The sequence below is a fragment of the Ursus maritimus genome, unplaced genomic scaffold, assembly GCF_017311325.1.
Source record: "Ursus maritimus isolate PB19 unplaced genomic scaffold, ASM1731132v1 scaffold_7, whole genome shotgun sequence".
NCBI lineage: Eukaryota > Metazoa > Chordata > Mammalia > Carnivora > Ursidae > Ursus > Ursus maritimus.
Window position 1 is genome coordinate 27,432,412 of NW_024426885.1, and position 16,872 is coordinate 27,449,283.

At 54.6% G+C, this 16,872-nt stretch overlaps 1 protein-coding gene across 6 annotated transcripts in view; it reads right to left on the reverse strand.

Moving 5' to 3' along the window:
- Nucleotides 1–16,872, reverse strand: part of PAX2 (paired box 2) — a 75,810-nt gene that overhangs the window by 30,111 nt on the left and 28,827 nt on the right. For 4 of the 6 annotated variants that reach the window (XM_040623796.1, XM_040623798.1, XM_040623797.1 and 1 more), the window contains exons 4-5: nucleotides 15,165–15,250; nucleotides 13,506–13,625 (exon numbers count right to left, since the gene is read on the reverse strand). In XM_040623796.1, coding sequence (XP_040479730.1) covers nucleotides 13,506–13,625; nucleotides 15,165–15,250 — 206 coding nt within the window. Of the gene's footprint in view, nucleotides 1–7,928; nucleotides 7,998–13,505; nucleotides 13,626–15,164; nucleotides 15,251–16,872 lie in introns of all 6 variants that reach the window. The other 2 variants (XM_040623794.1, XM_040623795.1) reach the window with 1 other exon arrangement.

Here is a 16,872-nt window from a genome sequence, read left to right on the forward strand (position 1 = left end):
GGGTCAGAAGGCAGATGCTTAACCGACTGAGCCACCCAGGCACCGCAAGGCAAATAATCCTTTTTTTTTTCTTTTTAAGATTTTATCCATTCATTTGACAGAGCGAGAGAGCACAAACAGGGGGAACAGTAGAGGAAGAGGGAGAAGCATACTCCCCGCGGAGCAGGGAGTCCGATGTGGAACTCGATCCCAGGGCCCCGGGATCAAGACCCAAGCTGAAAGCAGACACCTAACCATCTGAGCCACCCAGGTGCCCCAAGGCAAATAATTTTTGTAAAAAAAAAAAAAGAAAAAGAAACAAAACCCTACTAGGATGATGCTACAGGAGGCATCCTTAGGATCTTAATCAGGTGGAATTAAGAGCCCAAACCAACAAGATGAAATTCAACAGGGATAAACGGAATGCCCTATGTTTAGGTTAAAAAAAATCCATTATCCAAGTGCAGAATGGGGTAGACCTGGCTTGATAGCAATTGATGTGAAAAAGATCTCGAGGTTTTTGTTGACCACGAACTCAATATGATCTTGAGTCTGACAGAGCTGCTAAAAAAAATCGAATGTAATCTTAGGCTACATTATGGATGCAGAATGTCCAGATGGAGAGTGGCAGTGGTTCTACCGTTCTTGGCATTGGCTCGACTGTCTCTAGAGCTCAGTGTGCGCGTAGGGAGACCTTAATTGTCAAGAATGAATTCAGAGATGGGAAACCAGGATGGTGGGAAACTTTCCTCCAGTGCAGGGACCACATCCTGTGAGAAACTGAAATCCAGCCCCACCCACCCCCTGGCCAAGCGGGATGAATGGAAACAAGGGAGGAAGGGAGGGAGAGAAGAGATGGTGTCAATGGGAGATCTTTACCATCACTCTAAGTGGTGAATATTGTTGTCCCTATTTTAAAGATGAGGATTCTGAGATTCAGAGAGATCATGTAAACAGGCAAAGGTCCCACAGCCAGTAAGGAGTGCATATGGACCCCACATCCAGACATTTGGATTCCAAAGTTTTTCCGCTAACACTACCCTGACTCAGTATAAAGGCAGTGCTGCTAACAATGACAACTGTCCGTGTATGTCCTATGTCCAGGCAGGGGCTGTGGCCTGTCAGGCAGCACTGGGGGAAGGGAGAGTTCTATGTGAGTGGCAGGTAAGACCAGATGACCTTTAAGAATCTGAGACTTTGCCTTGTCACCACCCTCAGCCCAGCCACTGGTCTTCCTCCTCATGGGAGGGGTCTCTGGAGACAGTCTCTCTGCATCTTAGCTACTCCCGGGCTCAAGTCCCATCTCCTGCTTGCTCTTCGAGCCACTTCCCTGGATTCCTATTGAATGCTCAGCCACATGGTTCAGCATTTAATTAATAGCTTATTGTCTGATGTGTGATAGCCTTGCCTTCCCCAATAGATGATAAATTCCTGGAGACCCACGTCCTGGTTATTTGTCCCTCTCATACATCCCAACGCAGTGGGCACTTGGACCCACACTGATACAAAGCTCTCCAGAGACGTAAGTGTAAGTTTTCTCAATATTCCACTATTCACACACCAAAGCAAAACCACAGACTCTCAGCTCTCTGAAATGGTTTATAGGAAATCTGCCCGAGGACAGAGGCATGACCTGAATGATCATTTAGGGCCCTCGTATTTCCTCACCAAACAGCAGAGAGGAGACCTAGCACGCCAGAGTATTATACCAGTACTGGTACTTTCCCCATTCTGAATAAGTTAGTCGCCCTTCTCCCCAAACCCCCTAGTTACCTGTAGCAAGGAAGGGCATGAGCACCCACGGCCAACACGCAGCCAGCGTGAGTACGTGTGACCCATCTATGAAGTAGGAGGGTGAGCAGGTGGAGATGAAGCTGGAGGGAAGGGAAGACCAGAGGCAATGATGGGAGGGGAGCAAGCAGGTATTGGAGAGAGAATGGGAATGCACAGAGAAAGGGGAGGAGTGAGCCCTGGCTGGGTTTGGGTGAATTCCCCAGAGTGATCAACTTTCCTGCTTGAGAACAGGCACTGTGCCTTCCTGCTGGCCGGCTGGCAGAGGCTAGGGCTCCAGGCTCCCTGGCGGCCGGTGGGGAAGGAGGAGCGTCTGTCTGTGCGGGACCCAGTCCTCCTTCAGCCCTGTGTGGGCTCTGAGGGAGGGGCGGGGGCCTCCTGCCTGGTGCTGGGTTCCAGCTGGGGCCAGGACCAGTTAGAAAGCTCTCTGGAGCCAGGAGGGAAGGGGGCTTTGTTAGCTCAAAGGACACAAGCAAGGCGAAAAATTACATACCAGGCCGCCCTAAGTATGCTTGTTTAGAGAAACTGCTTGCATTTATGAAGTCTTTGGTGCGGAAAGCAGGGTTGCAAATGACTGCATCAGAGCGACAGTAAAGGCCATTAATTTCCTGTTATGTTTTCCTGTGTTGGGGGCTTTATTAATTTAATTTTACACTGTCGAACAACAGCGAGAGCTGACACTGCCACACCGCCACGGCTGGGGTTTTCTTTTTGTGTGTGTAGCAAGGCTTTGCCTGACATGCAAATCAACACTATTACCGGAACCAATAAAGATGTGTGGTGGGAAGAGGGGAGGGATGTGGAGAGGGAGGGAGGGGAGGAGGGAGGGGAGAGGAGAGAGAAGGGGAGAGAAAGGGCGAAAGCCATCCTTGGCCAGTTTCTGCCTCCCTCCATGCCTGGCATCTCCTGGCTTCCAGAGCATCCTCCACAATCAGCAATTTCTGCCCATCCTTCACTTTCCCTTCGACTCTTCTTCCCTTGACTGTCCGTCTTTGGATGACTGTACCTCTGCTGTCCTCTGTCCCAGCTCCTGGAGGAACTTGAACAGGGACACGAAGTTCCCGGGGAGAGGCAGGAGACAGACTTCCCTCCCCACGTCCCATCCCCAGCTAGGGCATGTCCCAAAGCACAGGGGAGGGGCAAGGGAACGCCAACCCCCGGGCCAGAATGAAGGCCTTTACTACACACTCGCCTTTCCTCCAAAGTCAAGGATTCTGGCCCATTTACATATGATCAGTGTATGCACACATGAACCCATGTGCTTGTGCACATGAAGAAACATCTAGAAGGGCAGATATCCCACCTTGCTTATAAGGCCCTCTGAGAGCGACCATATCTTTAACTTTGTCAACCATTCGTTTCCTTTGAATTCCCGGAAAAAAATACTGCCTCTGTTTCTCCTTAAGAGACTCCAGCAGCTGTCTTTAGTAGCGACAAGGTACCCAGTTGGCTTAGACAGAGATAGCAGAGAAAAGGAATCCCAGCATCAGAAAAAAGGCAGCTTCCTGGGAGACCCCATTCTGGTCCCTTTTACTACTTATACCTCACAACGACCGCCCCAAGACGGTCCACACTGCCCCTCACACAGAGAGCTTCCACAGGCTCACTGCCCAGGGGTCCACGCTGCCCTCAGTCCAGTTTGCCATGCCACCAGTCCACCCAGGGGTGGGGGGAGCCCACACTGCCATGTGTCTGGGTTGGCCACACCACCAAAGGAGAGGAAGATGGGGGGCTGGGCAGGTGAGAGGCAAGGAAAGTGAAGCTCCTGGCGTCACTCCTACCAAACACACTGTCTACACCCCTCCATCCAGACTTCGCAGTCAGCCAGGGCCTAGGGAGATCTGTGTGAGCCCGTGGAAGAGAGAGAGAGAGAGAGAGAGAGAGTGTGTGTGTGTGTGTGTCCACGCATCCCTCGCTCCGTCACTGGCTCGCTCGAGCTCCTGCCCGCACCTTCTGCTTCAGGAGCTGTTTGCCAGGCTCTGAGAGGCTGTTGGATGGAGTCCAGCTCTCACTAGGAGGAAAGCCGAAACTTCATAAACTGCATTTACTTTAACGCAGGTTCCTGGGGCTGCTTCTCCTCGGGCTTTTCTTCCCTCCTCTGTCTGCTCTGTCTTGATCACATTTTATGCCTGCCCCTGTGTGCACTCAGACCTCATGTACGCACACCTGCGTGCATGCGTGTGTGTGTGTGTGTGTGTGTGCACACACGCACACACTATAGCCAGTGCTTCTGAAAAAGATGAAGGCTCAGGCGGGAGGAGGATGGGCAAGGTGTAAAAGGTATAAAGGTGTAAAAGCCTTGTTTAAAGGAGAATTCCTTGGCCTGGCCCTGGAGGGGCCCCCATGAGATGCCCGTGTACGGTCTCCAGTGGGGCCGAGCACAGAGGGTGCTTTTAGGCAGGCGGCCGGGCGGGTACTTCAGGGAGGGAGGCATACTGACATTTGGTGGGGACAGCCTGATTAGGAGCCACCTGGAGGCTGGGCCACGGGGCTCCAAGGAAGGGAGGGAGAGAAGGCGAGGCCTTCGTGCGGGCTGAGGTCTGTGGGGCCTCCCTTGTCGGGTGTTGTCAAGGCCAGCAGGTTCGGGTTCACCGAAGGGTCAGGATGGTTTGAATTACTGGCTCTGCTGCCACTAGGCTCTGAGGCTCACGATCCGTCTCCCAGCCCCAGAGCCAGGCCCGGCCCTCCCCCCACCCTCCTTGTCTCTGCACCCCCACCCAGGGCAGAATGGGGAGGGTCCCGGAGAGGAAGGCAGGCAGGGAAGCTCTGAGCTCAGGGCTCCTTCGTGGGCAGCCAGCAAGGTCAGGGAGGCTGCTCAGAGCCACTCCTCCGGCAGGCAGCAATCTGGCCTACCCGCCTTCCACACCCTTTTTCTGAAGCGTCCCCCAGGCCCCTGCCCTTGCCAGCTGCCCCTTAGCCTCCTGAGGAGGAGGCACCTGGGAGGGGGAGCCCAGGAGCAGCAGGCCTGGCTCCTCCCTCCCGCATCCAGAGCCGGCACTTGGGGAAGAAGGGCAGAGCTGAGGCAGCGGATTTCTCGCTTGGTGCCCTTGCCGGTAGAGGAAGGAGAACGATGCCTACCTGCAGGGCTGGAAGGGGGCTGCCATGTGCAAGACTGGAGGTGAAGACACATTCTGACATGATGGGTGTGCACGCACGTGCACAGGAGTGCACGGACGCTGGGGGGGGGGACCCGAGGCCTTTGCTGGGAAAGTGGGGATACTGTGCTACACCCACCCCAGTTTCCAGTGGTGGAGGGACACAGGCAGCCCCTCCCCCAGATCTGTACATTCTCTCCTGGGGCGGCGGGGGGGGGCAACCTGTCTGTTCTGGCACCTTCTGAAGGAAAGCCTCTTTTGTGCTAAATCTAAACATACTTCCTCAAACAACCAAATAGAACTCTTTCTCCCCAACAGCATGAACTGGCTGGGAAACCACACTGGTTAATGATCTGGCTGCCAGCCTGCGGTGTAAACACTGGGATTTATGCACAAATTCAGGCACCTATGTCAACCACACGGGTTAAACCCTGGTACTTCCCCACAGAAAAAAGTAAGTCCACGTGTGCACAGATGGCACATAAAATATGGACATAACCTATCCCTGCCTCTGTATAATGATATGGTCAGTATTCAACAGGCTCATGGCTAACAGCACCCAGAAAATTTGGCTAAAATACGTGATCTATCTAAGATAGAAAAACTCCCTCCTCGGGTATAAATGGTCTCATTTCCCAGGTTACCAGGAAGATATAATCGTAACAGTGAATGTGTGTCCATAAGTGGATTTTTTTTTTTTTTTTTTGGTGTCTTAGTGAGTGCTGACATGCTTGAACCTTAACTCTTTCTCGGACTGGCGTGGACATTAGCCGGGCTTTGATGATTTGTGGGAAAACGAACAGAGACTGAGCTTTGTTGATACAGTTAAACTCAGGCACTTGTCCAGACAGATGACTACCTTCATCTGGACTTTCATAGGACCTGCCTCATGAGGGGCAGAGTCTGTGACCTGGGCTGGGTGGTATCGGGCATGTGAAATCATGTCATTCCAGCCATAATCCACAGAATACCTCTCCTTAAAGAAACTCGAGCTCTGTTCAGCTCCCCTCTGCCAATGTAATGTTTTCTTACAGTGCCTGGCCAGGGTCTGGAGGAGAGCAATAGCTGAAAGAGGTTCTGTGATTTCCGGCCCACTATGGAAGCTCAGGCCAGGGTTCTGAGAGCACACCACCCCGGCTGCACACTCCTGGGGTGGTGGTGGGGGGCAGTATTCATTGAGAAAGGAAGCAGACGGCTGGGGACATAGGTGTGGAAGGAGGAGGTGGTAAACAGACATAACTGTGCCCACGTCCTGGGTTTTGGTTCAGCCTCAAGGTGTCTTCTGCACACCCCTCGGCACCCCTCCCAGCTCCTTTGGGCCGAATCCTGTCCCACTAACATGGTATATACTCCGCAAAACTTCCCTAAGCTCCTCCCATGCCAGCCGTGCTCCGATCGCGCTCTGCTTCTGCCCGTCCTCTGCATCTGGACCAAAAGGCCACGGACAACAGCGCTGTGGGCCTGAGGGAGTCAGGCTCTGGCTCCTGCCTCTGCCTCTCGAAGTCCGACCCGCGCCGTGCCAGCCTCCCAAGGAGTGCTCACCTGCAGCCTTCCCCCATCAGCCTCATCCACGACTGCAGACACACCCAAAGTCCCAGGGCGGGGCTCTGGGGCAGGGGCAGCCTCTCCTCTACCCCGACACCCCCTTGTCTGCCTTTTCTGACACCAGCACACCTCCCGCTGCCCCTCCAGAAAGAGAGTGGGGAAGAGAGACCGGTGACCAGGGCACGCCTGGTTTACATTAATGAGATACACCGAGTGTAATCCGGCCATGGAGGCAGCCTACAAAAGGAGGCGAGCACGGGCGGCCAGGAGCAGGCCTGCTCAGGTAATTGGTTTATCTATCTGGAAGCAGGGGGAGCAATCTCAGCACAGACAGACTAGCAGTAAAGTCTCTTCCTTAAGGCTATTTCCTTTGTCTTTTCAATTGCTTGCACATCCATGTGAGAGAGGGAGAGAGTGTTAAAGAGAGAGGGAGAGGGAGAAATGTTAATTTGTGAATTAATGGCTTTTCTCAGCGGAATTGTAAATTCAAATGTCACCTCACACGGTGACACCACGGCTGGTCTGCTGAAGAAGCAATGATAAGATCCCCCACCTCCCTCCGTGCCCCTCCCTCCCCAAAGATAGCTGTGGAGTGGAACATGCTACTTTTAATTTGCAATAACAACACAACAGAGGTATGCAGTAATGACTGCCTTCCTCCACCCTCCTCCTGGCTTCCTTCCCCCCAGTCCAGTTGGCTCCCCAGTTCCCCTCTCCCCACCCGTTTGCTCTTCTGAAACAACACCTCACCTCACCCCGGCTGCCCCCTACCCCAGCCCAGCCAGGGCCCGATCACATGGGGGGGGGGGCTTCGGAATTGAAGATGCTGCAACCCTCTCTTCTCCTTCAATAATCAGGGAATTAATGACCCTGAAGTTAAAGTGAGGCTGATACCGAGGCCCTGCCCAGCGTTGGGAAAAAGCCTTCATTGTTTTCAAGCAGGAGGCGGGCAGCAGTGAGGGAGATTCATGGATGGAGATTGAATATGCAATTTTCTTTCACCTTGCCAAGAGCTGCCCCTGGGCTGTGCCTGGCCTAAATTTTTCCTTTTACCATCTCTGCCTTATCCGGCCCTCCCACCTCCCTTCCATTCTTTCCAGAAAATTACCTTCAAAATTGATTTCCACTTTTACAAACAAATATAATGGGAACACAGGAAAAAACTTGGGCCGTGATGAATTAGGGCTGTCAGGTGCTTCCAGGTCTCCTTTGCTTTTGTTTTACCGCCCGATCTGTTCTTTGTTTTTCCAAGGGCTGGAAAAAGTGCCCCCCATCCACGGAGTGACTGACCCTCCAGGCCACTGGGGCCTCAGCCCCCAAACCCGGCAGTGGCCCGTGGCGGAAGTGATCCAGGCCCGGAGACTCTGTTAGCCTCTTGGTTTCCCAGTGGAAGCCTGACCCACCTCCTCGTTTCTGCTCCCTGGCTCTTAGGAGCCCACTCTCTGAATTGTCTCTAGCCGCCCCCCCCCCCAGCTCTTTCCCCTGACCCCCACACCATATTCCCTCTGGCCCCCATACCTCTTAAAGTCCAGACCAGATGCAAACCTCCACCTCCTCTAATGTGAGCAGGATCAGTGTATACCTCAACTAGAGCAAATAAGAGACAGACAGACACTGAGAGATCCCGAAAGACAGGCAGGTAGAAGACTGGGGACAAGACCCTGAGATTAGGAGACCAGGCTCCTCCTCCAAGGGCTGTGAGGTTTCTGAGCAACAACTTCCACACAGCCTGAGGGCGTAAGGGTTCCCAGCCTCAGTCTCCCCAGCCTTGGGCCCCAGGCAAACCTGGAGGCAGGCTCACCACCGTCCATCCATTTGCCTACAGAATGCAAGGTGATGCGAACGGGGCCCTTGGGGCAAAACTCTATATGCACACGTGTGTCTCAGGACCCTGGAGCCTTAACATACTCAAGCCTGGCCTAGAGCTCTCCCCGCTCACTAATGCTGGTGGACACACACCTGCTCACATCTGGTCGTGTCTTTGAGTATATATGCTACCCAGAAGACTGCACGCCTGCCCAGTGCATGAAGTCCCTCGCCCCTTTCCACCCAAAGATCTCAGAATGGTAGAAAACACACACATACCCACATTTGCACAAACCACATAAAAAACTACATGGTGTCCATAAAACAACAAACACACATTTCCCTAGATAAATAAACTTACATGTGAGAGCGGAAATGCACGGCGATGGATAGAGGGACGGATGCTTCCATGTTGGAAAAGATGGGGTCCTAGATTTATTTACACACATCTAAAATGCCTTTGGACGCTAAGAGATGACACGTGGCCCACCCAGATAACCACAGAGCAAATGACCACGTAGAGATGGACAAGGGTCCCCCCAATCACACATGGGCGGCTGACCTCTTTCCCCGCTCCCTGGTCCCATCCTGGGGAGTTTGTCCCAGCATCAGCTTCCCGCACCAAGAGTAGGGAGCCTGGGCCCAAAAAAATTTCCTTCTGACATGACTTCACTTCCCCTCAAAACATAAACCTGCCGATTGGGTCCTCCCCCGCAGACTCACGGACAACCTGCCTTCCAAGACGAAGTTGGCTCAACGCTATATCCGTGCTTTTGTGTGGCCCTCTCCACAGTCCCCTGAAGTGAGTGCTGGTGACATCTCCGTTTTACAGAGAAGACTGAGCTGATGAAGGGTAACGATTTGCCCGAGCCACTAGGATTCAAACCCAGGTGTGCCTCACTCCAGAGCCCACACCCTTGCCCACTGAGCCACACTGCCCATCCACGCCACTCCAGGGACTGCCTGCCCACCAGGCATCCTCCTCCTTCTTCTTGCTGGGTGGGGGTCCTGCAGCCTCCTCTTGCCTGAAGCCGGGGCTCCTGGACTGGGCGGGCGCTGCTCATTGCCACAGCCGAATCCCCTCATTTGCTCCCCACCTAACCTGAGCAACACACTCGGGGACTTCCAGGAGGGAAACTAATTTGGGAAATAAGCCTCTCTTTCCAGTTACGACTTCATCCAAAGCAGAAGGGAGCTATGAAAGGCAGCGACAGGACTGAGCCGTGTGCGGCCCTGCAACCCGCCCCGTCTGCAAATGCAAGAGTGCACGGGTTTGGCACCACTCACCCGCACAATTCATCATGCACCGAATTAACGGCATGCAAAATCACGGCCCCCTGCACTCCCACACACCAAAGGATGATACCAACACACCTCCCCTCACAGATCAGCAGACTCGTACCATATGACGTCATTTGGGTTTTGGGACAAGTTATGTAATTGCTCTGTGCTTCAACAACATGCGTGGACAGCATGCTTTGGGCTCGGGCTGAAAGCAACTGGGTGAAGGCAAAGGACTCTGGTTTTTCAGCCTGAAAAAATACAAGAGTCTCTATCTTCCAGCCACATAAACCAGGGCTCACAGCATTCAGGGAAGCAGTGTCCCTGCAAGGGACCCTAACATACTCACCCAAAATTGTAGCCCAAAAGACAAAGATCTTAGCAGGGTGCTAACTGGGGATCTACCTTCTCAGACTGATGGACAGCCTGTCTTCTGGATGCTTCAGGACGTAGCTTCCTCATCTATCCCTGGTCCATCTACCTGTCTCATTCTGGGAGCGCCTGGACTCAGGTAGGTGGGGAGTGTCAAAGCTTCTTGACTAGCACATTTCTCAAAGGAAAGTCTGGAGATTTTTCCATAGTTCTGATAGCCAAGGCATGAGAAGGCGTCTCAAGCAGGCTCACAGTCACTGTCAGTTCCCTTTTTCCCCAGAGTCACAGCTGATCGGCCCTTTACTAATATCCCCACAGATATGATTGCTGCAGATACTAATAACGCTGTCCATATTCCGAGTGCCAGTGCCAATAATGCTCTGGGTATTATCACTGCGAACACCAATAACTACCGCTGAGATTGTCTCCAATAATGCCAGCACACGCTGCAGTGATTGTCCTCGCTAATGCCCACCACCGTGACATTGTTAGAGCTGAAGAATAGGCCGAACTGTACCCAGAAGCAGGAGCGGAGCGGCTTCCTTGAGGACAGAGAGGCTCACGGCTTGCCCTCGGGGTATGGTGCTTCTAGAGAGATGTCACAGTGCTTAGGGCCAAAGGAGGGCCAGCCTGGCGGGGGCAGCGGGGTCCTCCTGGAGGGAGACGTGCCCCTCCACTCCCTGGAGGTCGAGTGCCTTGACACGTATCCCCGTTCCCATCCTAACGCCCCTCAGTGCCCCAAGTCAGTTTCCTTGTCGCCTCGGGTGCTGGCCCAGGAGCTGAAGGCCACACCTGGGTGTCTGCAGCCCATGCCTGAGGCTGCCTCCTGCGACCGGCCTGCCAGCTACCCTTGGCCCGACTGCAGACTGGGCTACATCATCTTGACACATAATTATCTCTCCTATTCTTAATCATCGGAGCTGCTCCCTAATGCAAACAGGGCCTGGCTGCTTGGAGGCACCCAGGATGGGGGAGGGGGCAGGGCTGTGAAAGGTCTGCCTTTGCTCTCTCCTCTCCTCTCCCTTNTGCCCCCACAGGTGCTGGCCTCCACCAGGGAAAGGGCGGCTCCACCTGGTCTGGGGTTGGTCAAGGGAAGCGGGAGTCAAGGCAAGAGAACCATCCCCCTCAAAAGAAGTAGGGCCTCGGATCCTCCTTGTCCCCTGACTAGGCCCAGGAGGTAAGTGTTTTAGCAGTAAGAGGAAACTGAGAGCCCCCATGACCCCCTCCTAGAAGATGCCGACTGCTTCCTGAGATGTCTCTCTGCTGCCATCACGGTCACTCTGCTGGAGGGTGGTCTTCCCCAACCCAGCCCTGCCCTTCTCTCTTCCTGCTCAGACGCTTTCAGTGGCTGCTCATGCTTGCAGAAAAAAGTCCAGACTCCTTATATGGTCCGGTCTTGGCCTGATCTCCTGTGGCCCTAACCTATGTACTTAGCCTTCCCTCCCAGCCTTTCCCTCTTGCCCCTTCATCCCTGCCAGAGCACGCCTGCGTCTTCCCACCACAGCACCTTCTGGTCACAAGGCTCAGTCCACCAGATAGAATTACACACTGCCATTGTCCTTGAACATGCCCCTGACCCATCATTCAGGCCCCTCGTCGAAATGCAGCCCTTCCTGCCAGGTTACTCCCTCCCGACTCTGAGATCCCATGGCCTGCGGCCCAGACCTCCACCACAACACAGATACCTGACGGGCCTTTCTGCTCTCTGGGTTTACATGATTTACACGCCCCACTAGACTGTAAGCTCCTTGAGGACAAGAATCATATCTCGTTCTGCTTTGGGACCCTCTAGCACCAAGCCTTTCTTGCAGCTGATGCACAGGAAAGGTTCACTGAATTGAATTGACTTGGAACAATGAACGTTATCAATTGCAGGGAGGAGAGCACTCTGTTCTGGGCCGGCTGGGCCTGACCCTGGGTGGCCACAGCCTCATGCCAGTGCCTCCCTACCCCTGGCCCCCTCTCATGGCCCATAGGGCCCAGGAAACAGGGCATGCTTGGTCCCCACTGAAGACTGATAGGGGAGACTACACTTGGGGGGTCCTATGGCCTCCCCCACCCCACCTGCCGGACATCTCACACTCTAAAAAATGAGAGGGCTGGTGGTGAAAGGGGAAACCCTTGGGGCCTGAGGAGGAATCTTCCAAACCACTCTGGGTGCCAGGGTGCCTGGCTAAGGCCGGAGTGTGGGAAGCCCCCAGGGAGAATTGGGACCTAGCGCCTTTCTGGAAGCCTCCCCCTGCCCATCAGGGGCTGCCGCCAAAACAACCACAATGAAATTTAGTGAGTGGCAAAGGCCGTGGCGGCCAAATGGGTTTGGATATTTTGGAAGAAGGAGAAATAGAGCCAGACAAGCTGTTTCCCTGTGAAACGAGGCCATTAGGGCTTCTGGAAGGAGGCCAGCACCAGGTCATCACTGTCTTGCCAGACCTAGGCCTCTCCCATGCTCTGTCCCTTCCACTAGAGGCTGGGGTTTTCACACTCTCTTTGCCCTCAGCCTGGGCCCAGGGAATCTCACTTTTGTCCCTTTTCTCTGTTCCTTATCCTCTAACGCTGCCCCAGTCAAGGGCTTGTCTATGCTTGGGATGGCCATGTGATTTATTGTCCAAACAGGACATTTTTGAGAGAAAAAAAGAGATACTGACTGGCCAAGACACAGAGACAAAAGGCATAAATTGGGACTGTCCAGGCTAATGGGATATACGGTCCCCCTTGATGCTCATGTCTAGAGGTGAGATGATTCTGTCTTTTTTGTGGGAGATACCCTTAAGATCATACACCCTCCCTAGACCAGAAGGTTACTGCTTCCCCAGCAGGGACCACGAGACTGGGACAGGAAGCAGGCTCCAGACGCTGGTGTCTCCGTTGGTCTGGGCCCGCCAGCCCTGCACCCTGGGCCCTTCTCTCATCAGAAGAGGACCAGATGGTCACCAAGGAACCACTCATGTCTCAACATTTGTAAAACGCCTTTTCCCAGGCTCATGGCCACCACTCCTTCTTTGGGTCCTTTCCCCTCTTTCCTTCTTTTCATTTCTCCCTCCCCTGAACTCCCTGCCTAACAGCCTGGCTTCACCTTGAGGCGTTAAAGGGAATGGGGGGGAAGGGCCAGAGAGGAGCCTGAGTGGCGTCTCCTACCACAGGGAAGAAGAGTGCAGAGGGCCCATGTCCAGCTCCCTGAGTGGTTTCAATGGGGGGCAGAATCCACGTGTCACAGAGAAAGGACACCTGCGTCGGCCACATGTGACATCATGCCCCCATCTTCTGATGGGTTGGGACCAGGTAAGAACAAGGGCAGATCAGCCTTTCATCCTTGGGTCAGAGATCAGCTGTCCCCCAACTTCCTGAACCCTCCCAAGGTACAGGGTTCATGCTCCTCCCCTGGCACCCCACTGGGATATTAGAGGCAATCCCAGCGGAAGATGAGGCCTTTGAGGCTGCTGAGCAGATGGTGAAGCTGATGGCTCTCCCAGCAGCCTGCCTCCCTCTCCAGAAGCCAGCAGGGCAGTGGGGGGGCCTGGGCTTTGCTACTAAAACTGATCTCACAGCAGAGCAGCTGCAAGGCCGGGCCGAAACCGGAGCTCTGAGTCCAAGGACAAAGCATGCACAGGGAAGCCAAGCCTCTTCCCTCCTCCCTACCTTCATCACGTTTCCTCTTCTCACCATTGGAGCGAGGGATCCCCAGGATCCCGTTGATGGAGTAGGATCCCACTGGATCATTGGAGGCGCTGGAAACAGGAGGGGAGGCCGTACTGGGAACTGGACGAGAGTAAGGAGGAAATGCCATCAGAATAACAGCTGTGATTGCAGGCCAAAGCCCCAAGGCTGGGGGCAGAGAGAAGCAGAGGAAATAAGAGGGATGAGGAGTCCATATTCCCCTTCGTCCTCTGAGGTTTAGGGGGAATGCATGGCTACACACAGGGCACGCTCTTCACTTCTGTCCAGCCCCAGGCTAAGTGGTGACCAGTCAACCCCAGGCCTTCTCTACAGCCCTAGAGACTTCGCTGGGCCCTTACATTCACTTCCTGAGGATGGATGGCAACACGAACACTGACTCGATCTACAGAGCGACTCGGTGGTTCTGCAGGAAGCACAGCTCCTAGGAGGCCTCCTTGCAGAGCTCACCAATCCCTGGCGCCGGGCCAACCCTTCTAAACAAACCCCAGCTCACTGTCTCTGGTCTCCTGAGCTGCCCTTTACCAATCCTGGTTCAGAGGCTGTGACTTTCTAGGATCTGTCTCTGACCCTCCAGGAGACACAAGAATGGTCATGATATTCCCCAGAAGACTGCAGCTCCTCTCTCCCAGTTGCTTCTGGTCTCGAAATCGCTTGAGAAGTTCCTGATTCCTTTCTCAGGGCACAGACTAGTGAAAACATTCACTCTGCAGTGATCAACTTGGGTACAGACCGGCCCAACCCTCCCTCCCGGCACGCGCTGTAACACGGCCTCCGAAACAGCAGCTCCTGCCAACTTCAGGAGGGCTGGACCCGCTGTTCTACTTCCTGCTGGTCAAGAGAGAAGGGGACAGCTGCCAAGAGGGGCAGCAGGAGAAGTGTGACCACATTTCAGCCCCTTCCACTCCAGGCCTCAACTATGGCGACAGCAGCACCAAGCACCCTTGGCTCCAAGGGAAGACCATATGGGAGGGGACATTAGCTGGTATTCTGGTGGGCCGGGGTCGTGTCTCCGAGAGGCCACGAGCAAGGATCAGTAAATAAGGAGGCCGGAGCAGCAGAGTTACAGAGGGGAGGGGAGACAGACAGACAGACCAAGAAGAGATGGGTTAAGAGGAAAGAGGCCGTGAGGCGCAGAGCAGAGATAGAGGGACAGATCCAGAGCTGCATATGCAGAGAGGAGAAAAGAGAAAGGGAAAGGCAGACAGAGGAGGAAGGAGAGAGGAGGGAGAGGAGGGGAGAAAAAAGAATTTTAAAAATTACAAAATGCAATAAGAAAGTAGATATGAAAGAAAGGGGCAAGTGGAGACAGAATCAGATAAAAACAAAAGATGAGGCAGGAGAAGGAAGGGGAGAAGAAAAGCTAAAGGAAAATCTTGATTTAGAGAGAGGCAGAGACAGAGAGACAGATTGGGAGCTGCAAGGAGATGTGGGCAGGGAGGCAGGGAGCAGTCCTGGTGAGCAAATCTCTGGGGGAGATCCCGACCTCTAGGAGCTCAGGGAGAGTGTGGCCTGGGAAAGGGGGCCTGGGACCTCAGGTGGGTGGGCAGGTGGGCCACTGGGGGGGTGTGCCTGGCTCTTCTAGGTGGGGCCCCACTTCCTCCCTTCCCTGAGCGCTCTTACCAATGGTGTGGCCAGGGGCAGTCACTCCAGTCCCAGCCCCATCCGGCGTTGGGTGGAAAGGCTGCTGAACTTTGGTCCTGATGATCCTGCAACAGCAGCACGACAGCATCACACATCACACGTCTGCTCCCACCTGCACCGGCTCCAGCCATCTGCACAGGGCTCTCCCAAGCTCCCCAGCTCCTTCCTCATCCATCTGCTCCCTGTACCCCTGGCCTCACTGACTGCTGCAAGGCACGGGCGTTCCCTCCCGGTGGCTCTGCAGAGCCGGCCTAGAGCAGGCGGACAGAGGCAGTCTGTGTTCTCTCCTGTGGTGTGCATCTGAACGGCGGCTTGATGTTTGGTGGCACGGACTGGGGCAGCAGAGTGAGTGGAGCGCAGCATCCTTCCCCTTTCTGGGGGTGGGGACTATCCTGGTGGCTTGTTCCCCATCCTTCCCTCCTCAACCACATGCAAAGCTCCCCCTGGGAATAGGACTCCCTGGGTCTGGAGGTCATTTTGGAGCTGGCTTTCCTATTGGGACTGTATCACAGTCTTCTAGAATTGGGGGAGAGGGTGAGGTTTCCCTATGTCTTGAGCTAAAAAGAAATAACGAGGAAAGGGCTGGGTCACGGGTGGCCCTTTTTGTCCCTGGGATTCCAGCACAGCACGCGGTCCCTTTGCCAGATGCCAGACCCCGAACAACTTCTTCCTGAGCCCACTGGCTGCCCTGGCCCTGCCCAGCTCGCTGGCCCAATGATCTGCTCTTCTGGGGTCTTACTTGGCTTACAGCTTCTTCACCAGCCTAGATGGAAAGCCTGGCACCCACCCTGTGCACTCTGGGGTGGGGGGCGGGATCAAACATCCCAGGGCTGGGGATGGGCCTGCTTGTCCGTGATCTGAGGAGTCCACGGCTCAGTGATGCAAAAGACCAACACTGGGGCCAAGACCAAGGAATGTTCCCCTCCGCCCACGAGCCAGAATAGGTACCCTTGGAAGCAACTTCTCCCACGGCACTGTTCCTCCCTACACGGAGGCGTGTGGGCCAATTCACCCAAACCAGCCAGGTGAGTCAGAAGCCATGAGCGGACTCCATCTGGTTGACCCGAGCCCTCGCAGGCAATAGAGACAAGGCGCCCACCTCCCCGTGCGGAAGAAGAAGCTGCAAAGGAAGACACACACCCAAAGAAAGGTCAGGAGCCCCGGGGGGCCAGGCAGTAAACGCTAGAAGGAGGCAGAGGAGGAATCCAGCCCCTTGCAGGTGGTGGACTGGGAAAGATGTCCCCAGGGGGTGGATCTTCACAGAGACCTTCAAAGGAGGGCAGGGCCGAACAGATGAAGGGGTCCCAGGCATGGAGGAGAGTGGAAAGGGCAGCCTGCGGTTTGGCAGGGGCCCTGAGTCCTGCTTCTGGCTCTGCCACTCATCGGCCGCCATAGCTCTGGGCTCGTCATTCTACCTCTCGGGGCCTCTGTTTCTTCAGCTATAAGGTAAAAAGGTGGGACTACAGAATCTCGAAGGTCTCCTTCCGCGTGAAAAGTAATACGGTTCTAAGATGAACAAAGCAGCATGGTGGGTGAGGGTGGGGGCGTTATAAGCAGGCGCGGGAGGCAGGTGGAAGCTCAGCGTGGAAGCCGCGTGAGTCTCCGGGGTTAAAGCCCAGACCGGTCGGCCAGGAACAGTGGAGGGACGTCAAGGAGAAAAAGGAAATAAGGCTGAAAACTTGGAAGT